Source organism: Bombina bombina, unplaced genomic scaffold (assembly GCF_027579735.1).
Source record: "Bombina bombina isolate aBomBom1 unplaced genomic scaffold, aBomBom1.pri scaffold_1653, whole genome shotgun sequence".
Taxonomy (NCBI): domain Eukaryota; kingdom Metazoa; phylum Chordata; class Amphibia; order Anura; family Bombinatoridae; genus Bombina; species Bombina bombina.
In genome coordinates, this window is record NW_026512899.1 from 15,618 (window position 1) to 35,106 (window position 19,489).

Consider the following 19,489-nt stretch of genomic DNA (forward strand, 5'->3'; position numbering starts at 1 on the left):
TTGGGTCATAGTCGATCCCTATACACTTTAGAATTCATGTGGTTGCTTCTGTCACATCATAAACACTAGTGACCCATTGTCATTGGAAGCCATGCATGCCCATGCCATCACACTGCATCCACCGTGTTTTACATATAATGTGGTAGTCTTCAGATCACAAGCTGTTCCAAGTCTTCCCCATACTTTTTTCTTCCCATCATTCTGGTACAGGATGATCTTAGTGCCATCTGTCCAAAGAATGCTGTTCCAGAACTGGGCTGGCTTTTTTTTTTTATATTTTTTGGCATAGTCTAATCTGGCCATTCTATTCTTGAATTATATGAATGGTTTGCACCTTGTGCGGAACCCTCTATATTTGCTCTTGAGAAGTCTTCTCTTTATAATACATTAGGATAATTATATGCCTACCTCCTGGAGAGTGTTCTTCACTTGGCTGAATGTTGTGAAGGGTTTTTCCTTACCATGGAAAGAATCCTACGATCATCCACCACTGGTGTGGACTTCCAGGCCTTTCTGTGTTGCAGAGAGAGTGTATATTTCTCAGAATGTACCAAACTGATGATTTGGCCACTCCCAATGTTCCTGCTATCTCTCTGACGGATTTCTTGTTATTACAATTTAAATAAACAAGGTTGTAAACAAAACAGTGAGATTTTCTTTTTCAACTCTATAGTCAAAACCGTTGTAGATCTATAGTTGTATTAGGCAACATTTCTAAAATAAGCAGAAATTAAAAATAACATGGAGGCTCCAGGTGCTCCCTTGGCTATTCAAACCTACATAGGGACCCTGGATTAAAGTTACATTATAATCCAAAGGTTATTAATCCTGAAATATAGATTAGTTTTTAATTATATAGCAAGATGCTGTTTATTCATTACTGTAATGTTTTTATTAATTAATTCCATTAATCTATTCACAATATCATGCTCTCCAAAAGGTTTCTGTCAGATTATTTTGGAGAATTTTTTAATCTTAATGATATTATCACATGATTCATTCTGTAGTTCTCGTCCTGGGAACTTGTGTCTGCAGAAATAACATGCACAGCAAAATGTTCTAAAAAAATAAACATACAGAGTTGATAAATAGACCTTAAAGGGACATAATCATGAAAGATAACTTTTGGGTTTTAGATAGAACATAACATTTTTAGATTTACTTATATTATGATATTTGCTTCATTCTCTTGGAATCTTTTGTTGAAGGAGAGCAATGCTCTACTGGGGACTATCTGAATACAATGGGTGAGACTGTGACAAGCAGCTAGCTCACAGTAGTGCACTGCATTTTAGTGAGCCTACCTATGCAGGCTTTTTAACAATGGATACCTAAGGAACAAAGCAAATTAGATAAGAGAAGTCAATTGGAAAATTGTTAAAAATTCATGTTCTTTCTGAATCATGAAACTTTAATTTTGACTTCACTTTCCTTTAATGCCATTGCTCCCCTGCAAATCTATATACACATAATTAACCCATATTAAGTTTCAAGAAGCTCACTGAATAGAAGATTGTTTGGAGTGGAATAGATCTGCACAAGGACCTAAGTGTGAGGAGGGAGGGCCAAGCATTAAAAATGAAAAATAATGTTATTGTTTTAGTAAAATAAAACTATTTATATTGTTATTAATGTAATAATTTTCCTACTTCCAATAAAGTACAGGTGAAAAGTTGATAAAATGTGAATGATTAACCAATTAAACTGGAGATAATTCACCTCCAACTAATTTCATTCATTTCAATGATCTATCTATGCATATCTAATGATATATAACCAATTTAGTAATAGCCTGGTATAACTATAAACAAATAATCTGAAAACATTCTAAACATGAAAACCATGATCTAAATTGGTCTTACAGACTAGTGATTTAAATCATAATTTTTAAATCAAATCATCCCTGGGGTCACCTCATAAATGCTTGCAGAAGGGACCTCAAACAGCTCCAAAACTGCAGGCCCCAGGGGGTCACATGCAGTCATCAGCACTTGGTATTGTGTGGGTGACAACTACCATATTATTCCTCTTCAGTTAGAAGGTTAAACTCTGATTTCTTTTAATATGAGTTTTCTGATGCCTAATAAGATGTGATTTCAGGATAAAACATTTTCCACATTTAGAACATGTAAATCCTTTTTCCCCAGTATGAATTTTTTGATGAATAAGAAGAGTTGATTTCCGAGTAAAACATTTTCCACAGTCAGAACACAAAAATGCTTTTTCTCCTGTATGCGTTTTCTGATGGCTAAGAAGATGTGATTTCAGAGTAAAACATTTCCCACAGTCAGAACATGAAAATGCGTTCTCCCCTGTATGAATTTTCTGATGCCTAATAAGATGTGATTTCAGAGTAAAACATTTCCCACAGTCAGAACATGAAAATGCTTTCTCCCCTGTATGAATTGTTTGATGCCTAATAAGAGTTTGTTTCAGAGTAAAACATTTCCCACAGTCACAACATGAAAATGCTTTCTCCCCTGTATGAGTTTTCTGATGCATAATAAGAGCTGATTTCACAGTAAAACATTTCCCACAGTCAGAACATGAAAATGCTTTCTTCCCTGTATGAATTTGTTGATGCATAAGAAGAGTTGATTTCCGAGTAAAACATTTTCCACAGTCAGAACATGAAAATCCTTTCACCCCTGTATGAATTTTCTGATGTGTAATGAGATTTGATTTCTGAGTAAAACATTTCCCACAGTCAGAACATGAAAATGCTTTCTCCCCTGTATGAATTTTCTGATGCCTACTAAGATGTGATTTCAGAGTAAAATATTTTCCACAGTCAGAACATGAAAATCCTTTCACCCCTGTATGAATGTTCTGATGTGTAATGAGATGTGATTTCTGAGTAAAACATTTCCCACAGTCAGAACATGAAAATGCTTTCTCCCCTGTATGAATTTTCTGATGCCTAATAAGATGCGATTTCAGGATAAAACATTTTCCACAGTCAGAACATGAAAATGCTTTCTCCCCTGTATGAATTAGTTGATGCATAAGAAGAGTTGATTTCCGAGTAAAACATTTTCCACAGTCAGAACATGAAAATGCTTTCTTCCCTGTATGAATTTGTTGATGCATAAGAAGAGTTGATTTCCGAGTAAAACATTTTCCACAGTCAGAACATGAAAATGCTTTCTTCCCTGTATGAATTTGTTGATGCATAAGAAGAGTTGATTTCCGAGTAAAACATTTTCCACAGTCAGAACATGAAAATCCTTTCTCCCCTGTATGAATTTTCTGATGAGCAACAAGAATGTTTTTACAGTTAAAACATTTCCCACATATAGGACAGGAAAATTGCTTTTTTCCTGTATGAATTTTTAGATGTTTAAGAAGATGTGATTTCTTAAGAAAACATTTCCCACATTCAGTACATAAATTTCCCATGTGGCTTCTTTGATTTTGAAGATTTAAAGAAGCATTTGGACTCTGATCATGACTAGGATTATTGCAGTTTGTAAATTCACCTGTCAATAAGAAACACAATGGAACTAATGTTATTAATTACATAATTATTTTATCATGAGAACATATAAACTGTTCTGATTTAATCAGTCCCCTACACTTGTAGTAGACACTGTGACAACTAGACCTTTTCTATGCTAAGGCTTAAGGGCAGTTTACTGGACATTAGGGACTATTTCTAATAATTCACACTTAGTCAAAGACTGAACTAACTTTAATATAATGTTGTTGTTTTTCTACCTAATATATCTATTCCTTTTAATATTGTGTCCACAAAAACTTTTAGTAATATAAAGATTAGTTTATGGGCTAAAATAATTTTTACTACTGCTTTTGAAAATGGCCCCAGGTGGTGTAGTATATCTAAGCAATATATAAAATCTTCATCATAGAGAAGAATCTCACTCACGTGTCAACTACACCTTCTGGGATAATCAGCAGCTCCCCAGCCAGCTGTATTACTCAGGCAATTATTATCAGGTATTTGTAGAGCGCCAACAGGTTTCGCAGCTCTATGAACATACGTGGTATATAAAAAAAAATACCGGGATAAAAGTGGTAGAGGGTCCTGCTGAGAGTTGCACTGTTGTAGTCGGCTCTTATGAAGGTGAACTACAAACAGCTGGGCTCATAGGCTTACGTGCCATGGAGTTTAAGGGAATAGCAGTGGAGATAAGTAAGGTTAGTGTAGGTTGTATGTGTCCCTGAATAGTAGACTCTTCAGGAAGCACTTGTAGTAGGAGATCATGAGCGGAGCGAAGGGGACGGGAGGGAGAGTATCAGGAGACAAGATCTGAGATGTAGGGGGGAGCAATGCAGTGGAGGGCTATGTGTGTCAGAGTGAGAATTTTGTGTTTAATCCTGGAGGCAAGAGGAAGCCAGTGAAGGGATTGGCAGAGAGGTGCGGCAGATGAAGAGCGAGGTGTAAGGAAGTTGAGCCTGGCAGAGGCATTCATTATGGATTGTAAAAGAAGCTAGGTGGCAGCTAGGGAGACCAGAGAGGATGGAGTTGCAGTAGAGGAGGCGGAAAGGATGAGAGTGTGGTTTAAAATCTTAGTTGTGTCTTGTGTAAGGAAATGTCTAATGTAAGCAATGTTTTTAAAGTGGAAGCCGCAGGCTTTAGCCAAGAACTGAATGTGAGGAGTGAAAGATCTGAGTCAAGTGTGACCCCAAGACGGCATGTGAGGAAATGATGTAGTTATCAACAGTTATAGAGTCATGGGGGGTGGAGATTTTGGAAGAAGGGTGGAAGATAAGGAACTCAGTTTTGGAGAGTTTTAGCTTGAGGTAGTGAGAGGACATCCAAGATGAGATATGAGAGAGACAGTGACACGGGTTAGCAAGGAAGGAGATAGTTCTGGTGCAGAGAGGTAAATTTGGTAATTATTACAAGGTATACTGACAAGATAATTTTTGTAGTATCGAGAGGCACTGCAGCATAACAGGTTCACAGCATAGAGGTAACTAAAAGGTAATCACTGCTGTTTAGCGGTGTGAATATAGGGAAATATTAGAATCATGGTATTATAGTGGATACAAACGGAAGGGATTTGATACTTTCTTAAAACAATCCAACTATTCCAAACAAGCTACAAGTGACTGAAACTCATATATTGATTGTAGACAGTTTAAATAAACGGCAGAGCAATTCAGTTTTTCTCTGTATTTTCCAAGTCTGCAGCTAGAAAGCTTATAAACAGGTATTAGCCTGAAGCTAACTGTAACGTTATAGCAGAAGAACATAGGAGGTACAAGCGAATCAAAATTTACCACACCCTACAGCTAGAAGGTTATACATAGCGGGGACATTAGATGATAACCACATAGCAGACCAAGTAAAACTGAATAAGTTAAAGCTTCAACACATAGTGATAATATCGTTAACCATTGGTTTAATAGGAAATTTTTCCTCAGTTTAACCAGAAGATACAAAAATAGTAGCTGGCTATAAAGACACACAGTGAAACCAATAGAGAATAATTCACAATATAGTACTCACTGGTGTTGCGTTATAAGAAAGTATCATTATTAATATTTAAGGGGCAGCAAACCATGACCATATTTACATACAGTGCAATGGCATATCAATACTTTCTAAACCCCTATTAAAGATATACCCAAAAGGTTACCCCCAAAAATACAAACAGGATTATCTAACCAATTCAGAGCTGATATTATTTACACTCTAAACAGCTAAAAACACTGATATTCAAAAGCTATTTGTATATTACAAGGGTAATGGTGACCATCTTATGTCACAATAATAATCAGCTAAAATAAAAATTATTTGGATATGAGAGTAAAAGATACCGGACATTATAGTCCACATAAATAATTTTGTCAACCAGCAGCTCAATAAAATACGGTCTTGTTAAATTTGTATCGTCTGCATACGAATGATAATTAAACCTTTGAGACTTTATTAAGGAACCTAATGAGGATGTGTAGATTGAGAAGAGAAGGGGACTGAGGACAGAGCCTTGCGGTACCCCAACAGAAAGAGGTAACGGGGCAGAGCATGCCCCAGAGAAGGCTACACTAAAGGTATGGTTAGACAGATAGGAAGAGAACCAAGAGAGAGCTGTGTCGCAGATGCCAAAGGATTGGAGGGTATGGAGCAAAAGAGGGTGCTCCACAGTATCAAAGGCTGCAGGCAGATCAAGGAGGATAAGTAGAGAGAAGTGGCCTTTGGATTTTGCTGTAAGTAGGTCGTTGGTAACCTTAACAATTGCTGTCTCTGTTGAGTGAAAGGGACAAAATCCGGATTGCAGTGGGTCAAGGAGGGAGTTTAATGTAAGGAAATGGGCTAGACGTGCATATACTAGCTTTTCAGGAAGCTTTGAGGCAAAAGGGAGTAGGGAAATAGGGTGGTAGTTGGATGGGGAGGTTGGATCGAGAGAAGGTTTTTTTGAGTATAGGTGTGACTAATGCATGTTTCAGAGATGTGGGAACTATACCAGTGCTGAGGGAGAGGTTGAAGATGTGTGCGAGTATAGAGGTAAGGGTAGAAGAGAGGGAGGGGAGTAGTTGTGAGGGGATGGGGTCGAGGGGACAGGTAGTGAGGTGAGAGGATAGTATAAGGGCAGAAACTTCTTCCTCTGTAACAGGGGCAAAAGAGCTAAATTTATGGCTATGTGGGTTTTGGATGATTGTGAGCTTTTGAGGGGGTGGGGGACTGGTAGTATGTTGAGAGCAGATTTCATTTCTGATGGGAGTCTATTTTATTGTTAAAGTAACTGGCAAAATCTTGAGCTGAGAGAAAAGTTTTGGTGGGAGGTGGGGGTGGGCGGAGAAGAGTATTGAATGTGGAGAACAGACATTTTTGGGTTTGAAGAAAGAGTAGAGATAAAAGTAGAGAAGTAATGTTGCTTATATAGATTAAGGGCAGAATAGTAAGCGTTCAAGATGAACTTATAGTGAAGAAAGTCAGCAGAACTCTGAGATTTCCTCCAGTGTCGCTCAGCAGTACGGAACATCTGCGTAGGTACCGTGTCAGAGGAGTATGCCAGGGCTGAGGATGAGTGTATGTTTTCTGACCTATGGTAGGTGTGGCCAGATTATCAAGAACCGATGTAAGGGTGGAGTTGTAGTGGCAGATAGATTCATCAGGACAAGAAAAGGAGCGGTTGGAAGAGAGAAGAGGTTCGAGAGAGCTAGCAAGCTGTTGCTGATCTATTGACTTAATACTGCTGTGAAGTTTAGTGTGAGAGGTAGAAGGAGGGAGAATTATAGGGAGGGAGGTGATGTTACAAGTGAGGAGGTGGTGGTCAGAAAGAGGAAACGGTGAGTTTGTGAAGTTTGAGATAGTGCATCGATAGCTGAAAAACAGATCAAGGGAGTGACCATCTTTGTGAGTGGGAGAGTCAGTCCATTGTGACAGGCCTAAAGAGGAAGTGAGTTGCAGAAGTTTTTTGCATAGGAGGCAGTGGGATTATCAACAGGGAGGTTGAAGTCACTGAGAATGAGGGAAGGGGTATCTGAGGAAAGGAAGTAAGGTAGCCAAATCTGTAATATCATATAGATGAGGAGTATTTAGCTGAAAAGGCTTAAAATTCCCCAATACAAATAAACCAAAAGGATATCAACTTGTAACAAATTTCCAAAATAACATCAAACCACCACAGCTATTGAGTTAACGTAAAAAAGGCTAAGAGCATTTACATCACAGAAAAGAGGGTTAATATGTAACATAAAGGACCATTAAATACAATTGCATAATTAACAAATGCATAATAAAAAGACAAGACAATAATACCTACTCTGAATTTCAAATAAGCAGTAAAAAAAAATTGTCAAATTTATTTTTTTCTACCCTTTTTCCGCCTCCCTTTATCATGTGACAGACATGAGCCAATCACAGACTAGTATACATAAACCCTGTGAGCTTGTGCACATGCTCAGTAGGAGCTTGTTCCCCAGAAAGTGTGTATATAAAAAGACTGCAAAATTTGATTATGGAAGTAAATTGGAAAGTATCATAAAACTGAATGCTCTTTCTGAATCATAAAAGTTTATTTGAGTGTCCCTTTAAATAATTATTGCTATAAGCACAAAACATTTAGTTTTATTTTTTTTAGAATGTTGCATTTATGCCATATATTCTTTACTTGTAATGAAAACCAAAGTATCACTTTATATAAAAAGTAATATATAATATGTAAAATAAACTATTAGTGAACATACACATCAGACATGTACACTCACCTGTGCCCTGTTTCCCGCAGACGCATCTCACACGTACACTCACCTGTGCCCTGCAACCCTCACATGTCGCACACATACACTATCTGTGCCCTGTTTCTCACAGACATGACACAAACACTCACTTTGCCCTACATCCCTCTCAAGTGTCACACATGTAAACTGCGTCCCTCAGACATGTCACACTTGTACACTCACTTGCACCCTGCGTCCCTCAGACATCTCACACACGTACACTCACCTGTACTTATATTGGCACACATTTCCTGCTCTGATGGTTGGACATTTCTTAGCCACTGATCTTTTGTTTGTCCCTTGTTACATGAAATCTTAGCATCGTTTTTACCTGGGGGAAAAAAAAAGAATAAATAAATAAATCACTGAAATTTCAAAAATAACATCAAACTCCTACAATTAACTTAAAGGGACAGTTCACACAAAAAGTAATACATTTTTAAACATAATAGCAGAAAGTTAAGTATGGTAGTTCGGAACATTCTGTGTGAATCGTCTGCATTTATAAATATTTTTTTAAATGTCTGTTTACAAAGTACAATGCCTAAGCCCCTTAGAATATTTTCTGGACGTGCGACCAGTCAGGTATTACTCCCTTTAGCGCATTGCGCATGCGCCGCCCCTCAAGATTGTTATTCCCTCTTATGTCAGAGCTATTGTAACAAGCTTTTGTTAACCAAAGTTTGGATGAAGATAGAAGATGCCGTCTGGGTGAAGACTTCTGCCCGTCTGGAGGACCACTTCTGCCCGGTTGGATGAAGACTTCTCCCGGCTTCGTTGAGGACTTCGGCCCGGATGGGTGAAGACGTCTCCCGGTAAGGTGATCTTCAAGGGGTTAGTGTTAGGTTTTATTAAGGGGGTATTGGGTGGGTTTTAGAGTAGGGTTGGGTGTGTGGGTGGTGGGTTTTAATGTTGGGTGGGGGTATTGTACTTTTTTTTACAGGTAAAAGAGCAGATTACTTTGGGGCAATACCCCGCAAAAAGCCCTTTTAAGGGCTATTTGTAATTTAGTATAGGGTAGGGCTTTTTATTATTTTAGGGGGCTTTTTTTATTTTATTAGGGGGATTAGATTAGGTGTAATTAGTTTAAAAATCTTGTAATTATTTTATTATTTTCTGTAATTTAGTGTTTTTTTTCCGTACTTTAGATAATTGTATTTAATTGTAGTTAATTTAGGGAATTAATTTAATTATAGTGTAGTGTTAGGTGTAATTGTAACTTAAGTTAGGTTTTATTTTACAGGTAAATTTGTCTTTATTTTAGCTAGGTAGCTATTAAATAGTTAATAACTATTTAGTAACTATTCTATCTAGTTAAAATAAATACAAAGTTGAACTGTAAAATAAAAATAAACCGTGAGATAGCTACAATGTAACTATTCGTTATATTGTTGCTAGCTTAGGGTTTATTTTATAGGTAAGTATTTAGTTTTAAATAGGAATAATTTAGTTAACTGATTTATTTAAATTATATTTAAGTTAGCGGGGTGTTAGGGTTAGACTTAGATTTAGGAGTTAATAATTTTAATATAGTGGCGGCGACATTGGGGGCGGCAGCTTAGGGGTTAATAAATGTAGGTAGGTGTCGGCGATGTTAGGGACAGCAGATTAGGGGTTAATAAAATTTAACTAGTGTTTGCGAGGCGGGAGTGCGGCGGTTTAGGGGTTAATATATTTATTATAGTGGCGGCGATGTCCGGTTCGGCAGATTAGGGGTTAAAAAATTTATTATAGTGTTTGCGATGTGGGGGGCCTCGGTTTAGGGGTTAATAGGTAGTTTATGGGTGTTAGTGTACTTTTTAGCACTTTAGTTAAGAGTTTTATACTACGGTGTTAGCCCATAAAACTCTTAACTACTGACTTTAAAATGCGGTACCAGGCTTGACAGGAGAGGGTCTACCTCTCACTTTTTGGAAGACTCGTAATACCGGCTCTATGCAAGTCCCATTGAAAAAATAGGATACGCAATTGACGTAAGTGGATTTGCGGTATTTTTGAGTCTGGCCGAAAAAGTGAGCGGTACACCTGTACCTGCAAGACTTGTAATACCAGGGGGCGTTAAAAATCAGCGTTGGGACCTCTCAACGCTGCTTTTTAAGCCTAACGCAAGCCTCGTAATCTAGCAGTATGTAAATGTTAAATATCTGTCTATCTACGAGTGTCTTTGTCTATATGGGGTATTGTAAGACTGACAAATTTGTACAAAACGAGGCAGCCCAAGAATCCAGAAGCCAGTAATTTTGCAGTGGCTACATGATGACTTAACCCTCGATTTCTCAAAGGACTCTACACCAGTCTCAGTAAATCCTGTATTATTTAGAAGGTAAATTAAAATGAGAACATGGCCTATAAATATAAAAAAGATAAAACAATTCTATATTAGAAATCTAGCATTTTGAAATTTACTGCTAAGGCACACGTACCCTCTGCAGTGCGGTGTCATATGATAACTTAAGTCTTGCTAATGATCTATAGCACACGGCAAACAAATGTCACAGAATCACTGCTGGTGCACGGTGTAAACTCGTCCATAGAGGCGCCTAGCAACCAGTAAAAAGGAGACTTATTTACATGTTTAGGACTAAGCTAGCACAGCAGTCAAATAACAAGTTAGTTCTTTAAAAAAATGTGTTTATAATGCTATTTATGTATGCACAATTTTATGAGAAACTTATAGGCTACTTTACTGGGAGTTCCATGGTCAGACACGTCACACACGTACACTCACCTGTGCTCAGCGTCCCTCAGAAACATCACACACGTACACTCACCTATGCTCAGCGTCCCTCAGAAACATCACACACGTACACTCACCTGTACCCTGTATCCCTCAGACACATCACACACGTACACTCACCTTTGCTCTGCGTCCCTCAGACACATCACACACGTACACTCACCTGTACCCTGTATCCCTCAGACACATCACACACGTACACTCGCCTTTGCTCTGCGTCCCACAGACACATCACACACGTACACTCACCTGTACCCTGTATCCCTCAGACACATCACACACGTACACTCACCTGTGCCCTGTATCCCTCAGACACATCAAACATGTACACTCACCTGTGCCCTGTATCCCTCAGACACATCCCACACGTACACTCACCTTTGCTCTGCGTCCCTCATACACATCACACGTACACTCACCTGTACCCTGCGTCCCTCAGACACATCACACATGTACACTCACCTTTGCTCTGCGTCCCTCAGACATATCACACACGTACACTCACCTGTACCCTGCTTCCCTCAGACACATCACACATGTACACTCACCTGTGCCCTGCGTCCCTCAGACACATCACACACGTACACTCACCTTTGCTCTGCGTCCCTCAGACACATCACACATGTACACTCACCTGTGCCCTGTATCCCACAGACACATCACACACATACACTCACATGTGCCCTGTATCCCTCAGACACATCACACACGTACACTCACCTGTGCCCTGTATCCCTCAGGCACATCAAACATGTACACTCACCTGTGCCCTGTATCCCTCAGACACATCACACATGTACACTCACCTGTGCCCTGTATTCCTCAGACACATCAAACATGTACACTCACCTGTGCCCTGTATTCCTCAGACACATCTCACATGTACACTCACCTGTGCCCTGTATCCCTCAGACACATCACACACGTACACTCACCTGTGCCCTGTATCCCTCAGGCACATCACACACATACACTCACCTGTGCCCTGTATCCCTTGCGTACACTCACCTGTGCCCTGTATCCCTCAGACACATCAAACATGTACACTCACCTGTGCCCTGTATCCCTCAGACACATCACACACGTACACTCACCTGTGCCCTGTATCCCTCAGACACATCACACACGTACACTCACCTGTGCCCTGTATCCCTCAGGACACATCACACACGTACACTCACCTGTGCCCTGTATCCCTCAGACACATCACACACGTACACTCACCTGTACCCTGTATCCCTCAGACACATCACACATGTACACTCACCTGTGCCCTGTATCCCTCAGACACATCACACACGTACACTCACCTGTGCCCTGTATCCCTCAGACACATCACACACGTACACTCACCTGTGCCCTGTATCCCCTTAGACACATCACACATGTACACTCACCTGTGCCCTGTATCCCTCAGTCACATCACACACGTACACTCACCTGTGCCCTGTATCCCTCAGACACATCATACACGTACACTCACCTGTGCCCTGTATCCCTCAGTCACATCACACACGTACACTCACCTGTGCCCTGTATCCCTCAGACACATCACACACATACACTCACCCGTACCCTGTACCCCTCAGACACATCACACATGTACACTCACCTGTACCCTGTATCCCTCAGACACATCACACACGTACACTCACCTGTGCCCTGTATCCCTCAGACACATCACACACGTACACTCACCTGTACCCTGTATCCCTCAGGCACATCACACATGTACACTCACCTGTGCCCTGTATCCCTCAGACACATCACACATGTACACTCACCTGTGCCCTGTATCCCTCAGACATGTCACACACATACACTCACCTGTACCCTGTACCCCTTAGACACATCACACACATACACTCACCTGTACCCTGTACCCCTTAGACACATCACACACATACACTCACCTGTACCCTGTACCCCTCAGACACATCACACACGTACACTCACCTGTACCCTGTATCCCTCAGACACATCACACACGTACACTCACCTGTGCCCTGTATCCCTCAGACACATCACACACGTACACTCACCTGTACCCTGTATCCCTCAGGCACATCACACATGTACACTCACCTGTGCCCTGTATCCCTCAGACACATCACACACGTACACTCACCTGTGCCCTGTATCCCTCAGACACACGTCACACTAGTACACTCACCTGTGCCCTGTATCCCTCAGACACATCACACACGTACACTCACCTGTGCCTTGTATCCCTCAGACACTCCCCAGTTGTGAGGAATAGTACACCCTCCAGTTGGATTAGCAAGTGCCTTTCCTGGGAGAGCAGCCCAGAGAGGAAAGAGCTACTGTTTTGGAACCGGCCTCGGAAAACTTTGCATTGGGTAACTATCCCTGCACCCCGGGCGCAGGGGATGAAGGCCAGCGGGAAACACCATGGATGCCTCAAGTCCAGGAGGGATGGGATGACCTCTCCCAGCAATCGACAAGTAGAGGGCCACCGGACAGCCCCAGGCTGACCAGTTAATGATCTAGCCAGGTCTGCTGAACTGGAAGGGGGGAGATGTCACGGATACCAGTCCGCCAAGGCTACCCCCACCCCCTTACTACATGGCTCACTCCGGTTTACATTAGTTTTGGCCCGTTCATGGCTACAGGATATCCCAGGCTCTTGCTATATGTTGGTTGTGCTATGTGTACCTGATCAGGAAAGAGCTGATATCTGACTGGGAAATAGGGGTGTTGAAAATAATCGGCACCACGATGCATCGCGATGCAGCCTTTAACGATGCTGCATCGATGCAGTGAAGAGCCGAATCGATTAACACGTCACGTGACCCTGCCCGGCAAGACTAGGAACTTTCTCCCTTTATTTCCTCCTACAGACCAGCCTATTGCTTTCCAGAAGCACGCCTTTCGGACAACATCCCTCAGATTGCGTAATGGTCTCACCCGAAAACTTCTGTCTTTCCCAATATGGTTGACTAAAGAACCCATACTCTGCTCTGTTGTCTACGGTTGCGGGGATCCCTAAGTCGCGCCTGTGCAGTGAGATGGTTGAGGTCTTGCACAAGTGCTTTCCTCTGGGGATAGAGGAGCATGAATGGAGCAAGATGGCAGACCCTGTGCAGGTGAGGGGGTTCTTGAGCAAAATGAGGTGATGTGTTGCGATGTTACATGGAGCGCATGCGACGTTATTGTGAGTACAGTTTACAGATCGGTTGATATTCAATGCGTGTGTAAATACAGGGACACAGCTTGTAAACACAGTGTGACAAGCGTCTTGTGCCTGGTGTGTGTATACAGTGTGTATAAACAGTGTGGGGGTGCTGTGTAAATATAAAAATATAGAGGTACCAAATATAATATATTCCTATACGGTAGTGTATAATGAATTCACTTTATGATAAGAACTTTTAGGCTTATGTTTATACAAAGATGCTGTGTGTAAAGTGACAGGAGACAGCATTTACTACCTATATAGTGAATTATGTTCCTTTAGAAAAGTTTGAGTACTTTTTATACTTATATCTGTATTAAAGGCTATGGACTTTTGTTTGTTAAAGATTGATGCAAACATTTTTTATTGAATATAATTTATATATTGTTAGCATGTATATAACTATGTGTGTATATATATATATATATATATATATATATATATATTATAATATACACACATTTAGCATTTACTGTTCTAAACAAAAATATGAATTTGTTGATGAAAACCATGGGTAGTAATCGTGATGCATCGTGGAATCGAATTGAATCGTTGACATGATAATCATAATCGAATCGAATCGTGAGACCAGTGAAGATGCGCACCCCTACCGGGAAAGCCCTTCTAGGCTGGCCGGGCTCCTGGAACTGCCGGCCAGCCGCATTAAGCCAGACACCCGCTAACTTTACCCCTAGTCGCTCCAGCAGCCCTTTGCCCCAGAGCTCCACTCTTTTGGGGACTGGTAGCCTCTGGGGAGGACAAGAGGTAGGGAAATTACCGTAAGGGAGCTACTTTGGGAACAGGGGGTTTTGGACACCCCTACCCCCCTATCTTTAATGGGCTGTAACTCCGGTTCCCAGTAATGAATCACATCGATTTTTGGACTGTGGCATCTGGGGACCGAGAGCTTTCAAATGACACCCTGAAAACACTACCTCTGTGTCCGGGGACTCTGTGGGACTGTGGCTGCTATGGCTGACGCCAGCCTGTCTGGAGGGGCAGGAATGGCGGGAGATTTGGGAGTGAGATAAGACTGTGTTTTTGTAAGGAGTGTGTGTGTTTACCAATAAAATCAGTTCCTTTTTTCACCTGAATGCTAGTCTGTCTAGTTATTTTTGGTGGTGATTGATATTTTCACTTTCCCCGCTACATAGCGGCTTGTTCCAGGTTCTGGTTGTCAGAAGGAACCGTTTGACAGAGCTACCTAGTCGGGGTAGCCAGAGTCTGCCACTTTATCTGCTACATAGTGACCTGTTGTCAGGGAGAGGAAGGACCCTTTGGCAGAGCTACCCTGTCGGGGGAACCAGAGTCTGTCACAGGGTGGAAGCCTGAATACTGGTGTTGTCGGGTATCAGGCTGGGCTACTGGCTGTAATCACTTGGCGGCTACACAGCTGCAGTCAGCAGGGAGGAAGCAGGACCCTTTGGACGGAGCTACCCAGTCGGGGTATCCCTCACAAGCGAAAATGTACTTTTTTTTTTGTGACACTGTGTTTCCCAAAACAGTTAACCAGGGCTCTGAGGATGCGGTAATCATTCTAGAGTACTTTCAACTTGTAATACGGGCGGATGCCAGCAAATAGCCGAGATAAAATTCCTTATCACCCATGTATAAATGTTAACGTGCCCCTCGTAATCTGGCCCTAAATGTATCTAAAATAAATGTTTCACCTACGGGCTGCATGCCTGCATTTGCTTGTGTGTCTTCACAGCTCATTAAAACATGCAATTCAACTGCGTACACTATTGCAGTGTGTGATTGAGGTGACACCCTGACTGATAATATAATGTACAGTACTTACAGACAACAAGCTATAAAAAAACAGGTAATACCCTATAAAACAGAAAACACGTCACACACGCACTTACCTTCATTGTCACTGTCACACATTTCCTTAATTGCCAGCTGACACGTTACACTCAGATCTTCTGCTTTAACATCTACGTCAGTATTAATGTCATCTGTAAGAACATTTATTGCAGACAATATTTCAAGGTTTAGGATTTTATTTCACCCCAAAGGCAACTATTGTTTAACACAGTAATGGGTACTTAATTGCCATACACTTAAAGGGAGAATCTACTTGAAAATTATTATTGTTTAAAAAGATAGACAATCCCTTTATTACCCATTCTACAGTTTTGCATAACAAACAATGTTATATTAATACTTTTTACCTCTGTGATCACCTTGTACCTAAGCCTATGTAGATGGCCTCTGTATCTCAGTTTATTTCACAATCTTGCATTTCAACCAATTAGTGCTGTTCCTGCATAATTATTATCAGTCTACACAGGAGTGCGCACAATGTTATCCATATGACACACATGAACTAGCACTGTAAAAGGCTAATAAAAGGCACTGAGATAAGAGATGGCCTGCAGAGGCTTAGAAACAGATAAATTAAGGTTATAAAGTATATTAATATAACAATGTTGGTTTAGCAAAGCTGGGGAATTGGTAGTAAAGTCGTTATCTATCTTTTTGAACAAAAATAAAAAAAAAGTAGATTGTCCCTTTAATATTTGGTGCATATTGAGGTTGATCAATAACATCAAAAATGTAATTTTATTACATTTGTACGTTTAGATGTTACGTTAAATATTTCAAATATATTGCAAATTTGAAGGTACGAGTATGAAGCATAAACACCCAAAACTTATTTCAGAACTGAAAAGAACATTCCAGCCAAAATTAGAATCCACATGGGTGCATTTCAGTTTTGAATAGAAGCATCTTTGTAATATAGATGTACAGGTAAACCTCACTTTACAGCGCTGCGCTAATACAGCGCTTTGTGGAGCTAAAGGTTCAACCTCCAATGATTTTGAAAAAGTGCTGTAATCTTCGTGAGATTGCGAGGAAAGTGACTGGCACCATTGTGTTATGCACAGTTCACTCTGTTTACAGCATCACAGTGCAATCTGTGTCTCAGTGCTATAGTCTGGCAAATTTTACTACAGTAATTGTCACTATTTTACAGGTGCAGTATTTATTGAATACTAATTTAATACTGTGCTGTGCTAGTGTTAAACTAAACGTAGCGCTATTGCACCCCTAATAAATGTTAGTTCAAACATATTTTCAAGTTTTTAAACGCACTGGCAAGTACAGCGGGGCTCCGGTCCCTAACACGCTGTATGAGCGAGGTACACCTGTATTAGCGAAATTGCTTCTAATAAAAGCTATAGCTGTTTCAAACATGTATTTAAAGGGACACTAAACCCAAATTGTTTCTTTCATGATTCAGATAGAGCATGCAATTTTAAACAACTTTCTAATTTACCCCTATTATCAATTTTTATTTTCATTCTCTTGCTATCTTTATTTGAAAAGCAAGAATGTAAGTTTAGAAGCCGGCCCATTTTTGGTTCACAACCTGGGTTGTGCTTGCTGATTAGTGGCTAAATGCACTCACCAATACACCAGTGCTGTCCAGGTATATGAACCAAAAATTATCTAGCTTCTTAGATAGCAAGAGAACAAAGAAAAATTGATAATAGGAATGAATTAGAAAGTTACTTAAAATTGCATGCTCTATCTGAATCATTAAATAAAAAAACTGGGTTTAGCATCCCTTTAAGTATGCACCGTGCACCAGCATTTCAAACACAGCACTTGTTCAGAGAACCTAAGGTGCTTTTACCATCTGGTGATGACTCAATTTGTTAATTGCTGACATGATACAAGCCCCGCAGGTGCTCTGAGCAGCTGCTGTATTTAAAATGCTGGTGCACTGAGAATATCTAGCTATGCTTCACATGCACGAGCAGAGACAAATGCTAACACTAAAACAGTGATAACTTTTACTATAGGTATTTTTGCCAATACATTTATATTGCAAATATGTTTCTATTCAAAGATGTAACTAATTTATGTGTTTTTACATTTTCACCGGAATGTCCCTTCAAAATTTATATATAATAGTCTGTAGATTAAATAATGTTCCACTACTGTCATCGTATTTATTCCTATATTTAATCTTTATTAATGGCCCAAATGTCTGAGTTCACAATAAAATAAGAGTTTTCAGAAAACCATTTAATGAACTAGAAGTGGGATAGAGAGGGCACATGTGTGTATCATTTACATGAAGCAGAGCGTGAAGAAAAAAAAGGGAAGATAGGGCATGCGTGTGTATCATTTACATGAAGCAGAGTGTGAGAGAGGGCATGTGTGTGTGCCATTTATATGAAGCAGAGGGTGAGAGAGAAGGGAAGAGAGGGCATGTGTGTGTGTGTGTGTGTATCATTTACATGAAGCAGAGTGTGAGAGAGGGCATGTGTGTGTACTATTTACATGAAGCAGAGGATGAGAGAGAAGGGAAGAGAGGGCATGTGTGTGTGCCATTTATATGAAGCAGAGGGTGAGAGAGAAGAGAAGAGAGGGCATGTGTGTGTATCATTCACATGAAGCAGAGTGTGAGAGAGGGCATGTGTGTGTGCCATTTATATGAAGCAGAGGGTGAGAGAGGGCATGTGTGTACCATTTACATGACGCAGAGGGTGAGAGAGAAGGGAAGAGAGGGCATGTGTGTGTATCATTTACATGAAGCAGAGGGTGAGAGAGAAGGGAAGAGAGGGCATGTGTGTGTATCATTCACATGAAGCAGAGTGTGAGAGAGGGCATGTGTGTGTGCCATTTACATGACGCAGAGGGTGAGAGAGGGCATGTGTGTGTGTGCAATTTATATGAAGCAGAGGGTGAGAGTGAAGAGAAGAGAGGGCATGTGTGTGTATCATTCACATGAAGCAGAGTGTGAGAGAGGGCATGTGTGTGTGCCATTTATATGAAGCAGAGGGTGAGAGTGAAGAGAAGAGAGGGCATGTGTGTGTATCATTTACATGAAGCAGAGGGTGAGAGAGGGCATGTGTGTGTATCATTTACATGAAGCAGAGGGTGAGATTGAAGAGAATAGAGGGCATGTGTGTGTACTATTCACATGAAGCAGAGGGTGAGAGAGAAGGGAAGAGAATAGAGGGCATGTGTGTGTACTATTCACATGAAGCAGAGGGTGAGAGAGAAGGGAAGAGAGGGCATGTGTGTGTGTACCATTTACATGAAGCAGAGGGTGAGAGAGAAGAGAAGAGAGGGTGTGTGTGTATGTCATTTACATGAAGCAGAGGGTGAGAGAGAAGGGAAGAGAGGGCATGTGTGTATGTCATTTACATGAAGCAGAGGGTGAGAGAGAAGGGAAGATAGGGTGTGTGTGTGTCATTTACATGAAGCAGAGGGTGAGAGAGAAGGGAAGAAAGGGCATGTGTGTGTACTATTCACATGAAGTAGAGTGTGAGAGAGAAGGAAGAGAGGGCATGTGTGTGTATCATTTACATGAAGCAGAGGGTGAGAGAGAAGGAAGAGAG

General features: G+C 40.7%; 1 protein-coding gene across 1 annotated transcript in view; it reads right to left on the reverse strand.

Annotated features, from left to right (window-relative positions):
• Positions 1-831: 831 nt before the first annotated feature.
• LOC128644595 (gastrula zinc finger protein XlCGF26.1-like) overlaps positions 832-19,489 on the reverse strand; it is a 34,641-nt gene continuing 15,983 nt past the window's right edge. The window contains exons 3-5 of the mRNA XM_053697142.1: positions 15,995-16,087; positions 8,420-8,524; positions 832-3,479 (exon numbers count right to left, since the gene is read on the reverse strand). Coding sequence (XP_053553117.1) covers positions 2,035-3,479; positions 8,420-8,524; positions 15,995-16,016 — 1,572 coding nt within the window. The 5' untranslated portion in view covers positions 16,017-16,087 and the 3' untranslated portion in view covers positions 832-2,034. The remainder of the gene's footprint in view (positions 3,480-8,419; positions 8,525-15,994; positions 16,088-19,489) is intronic.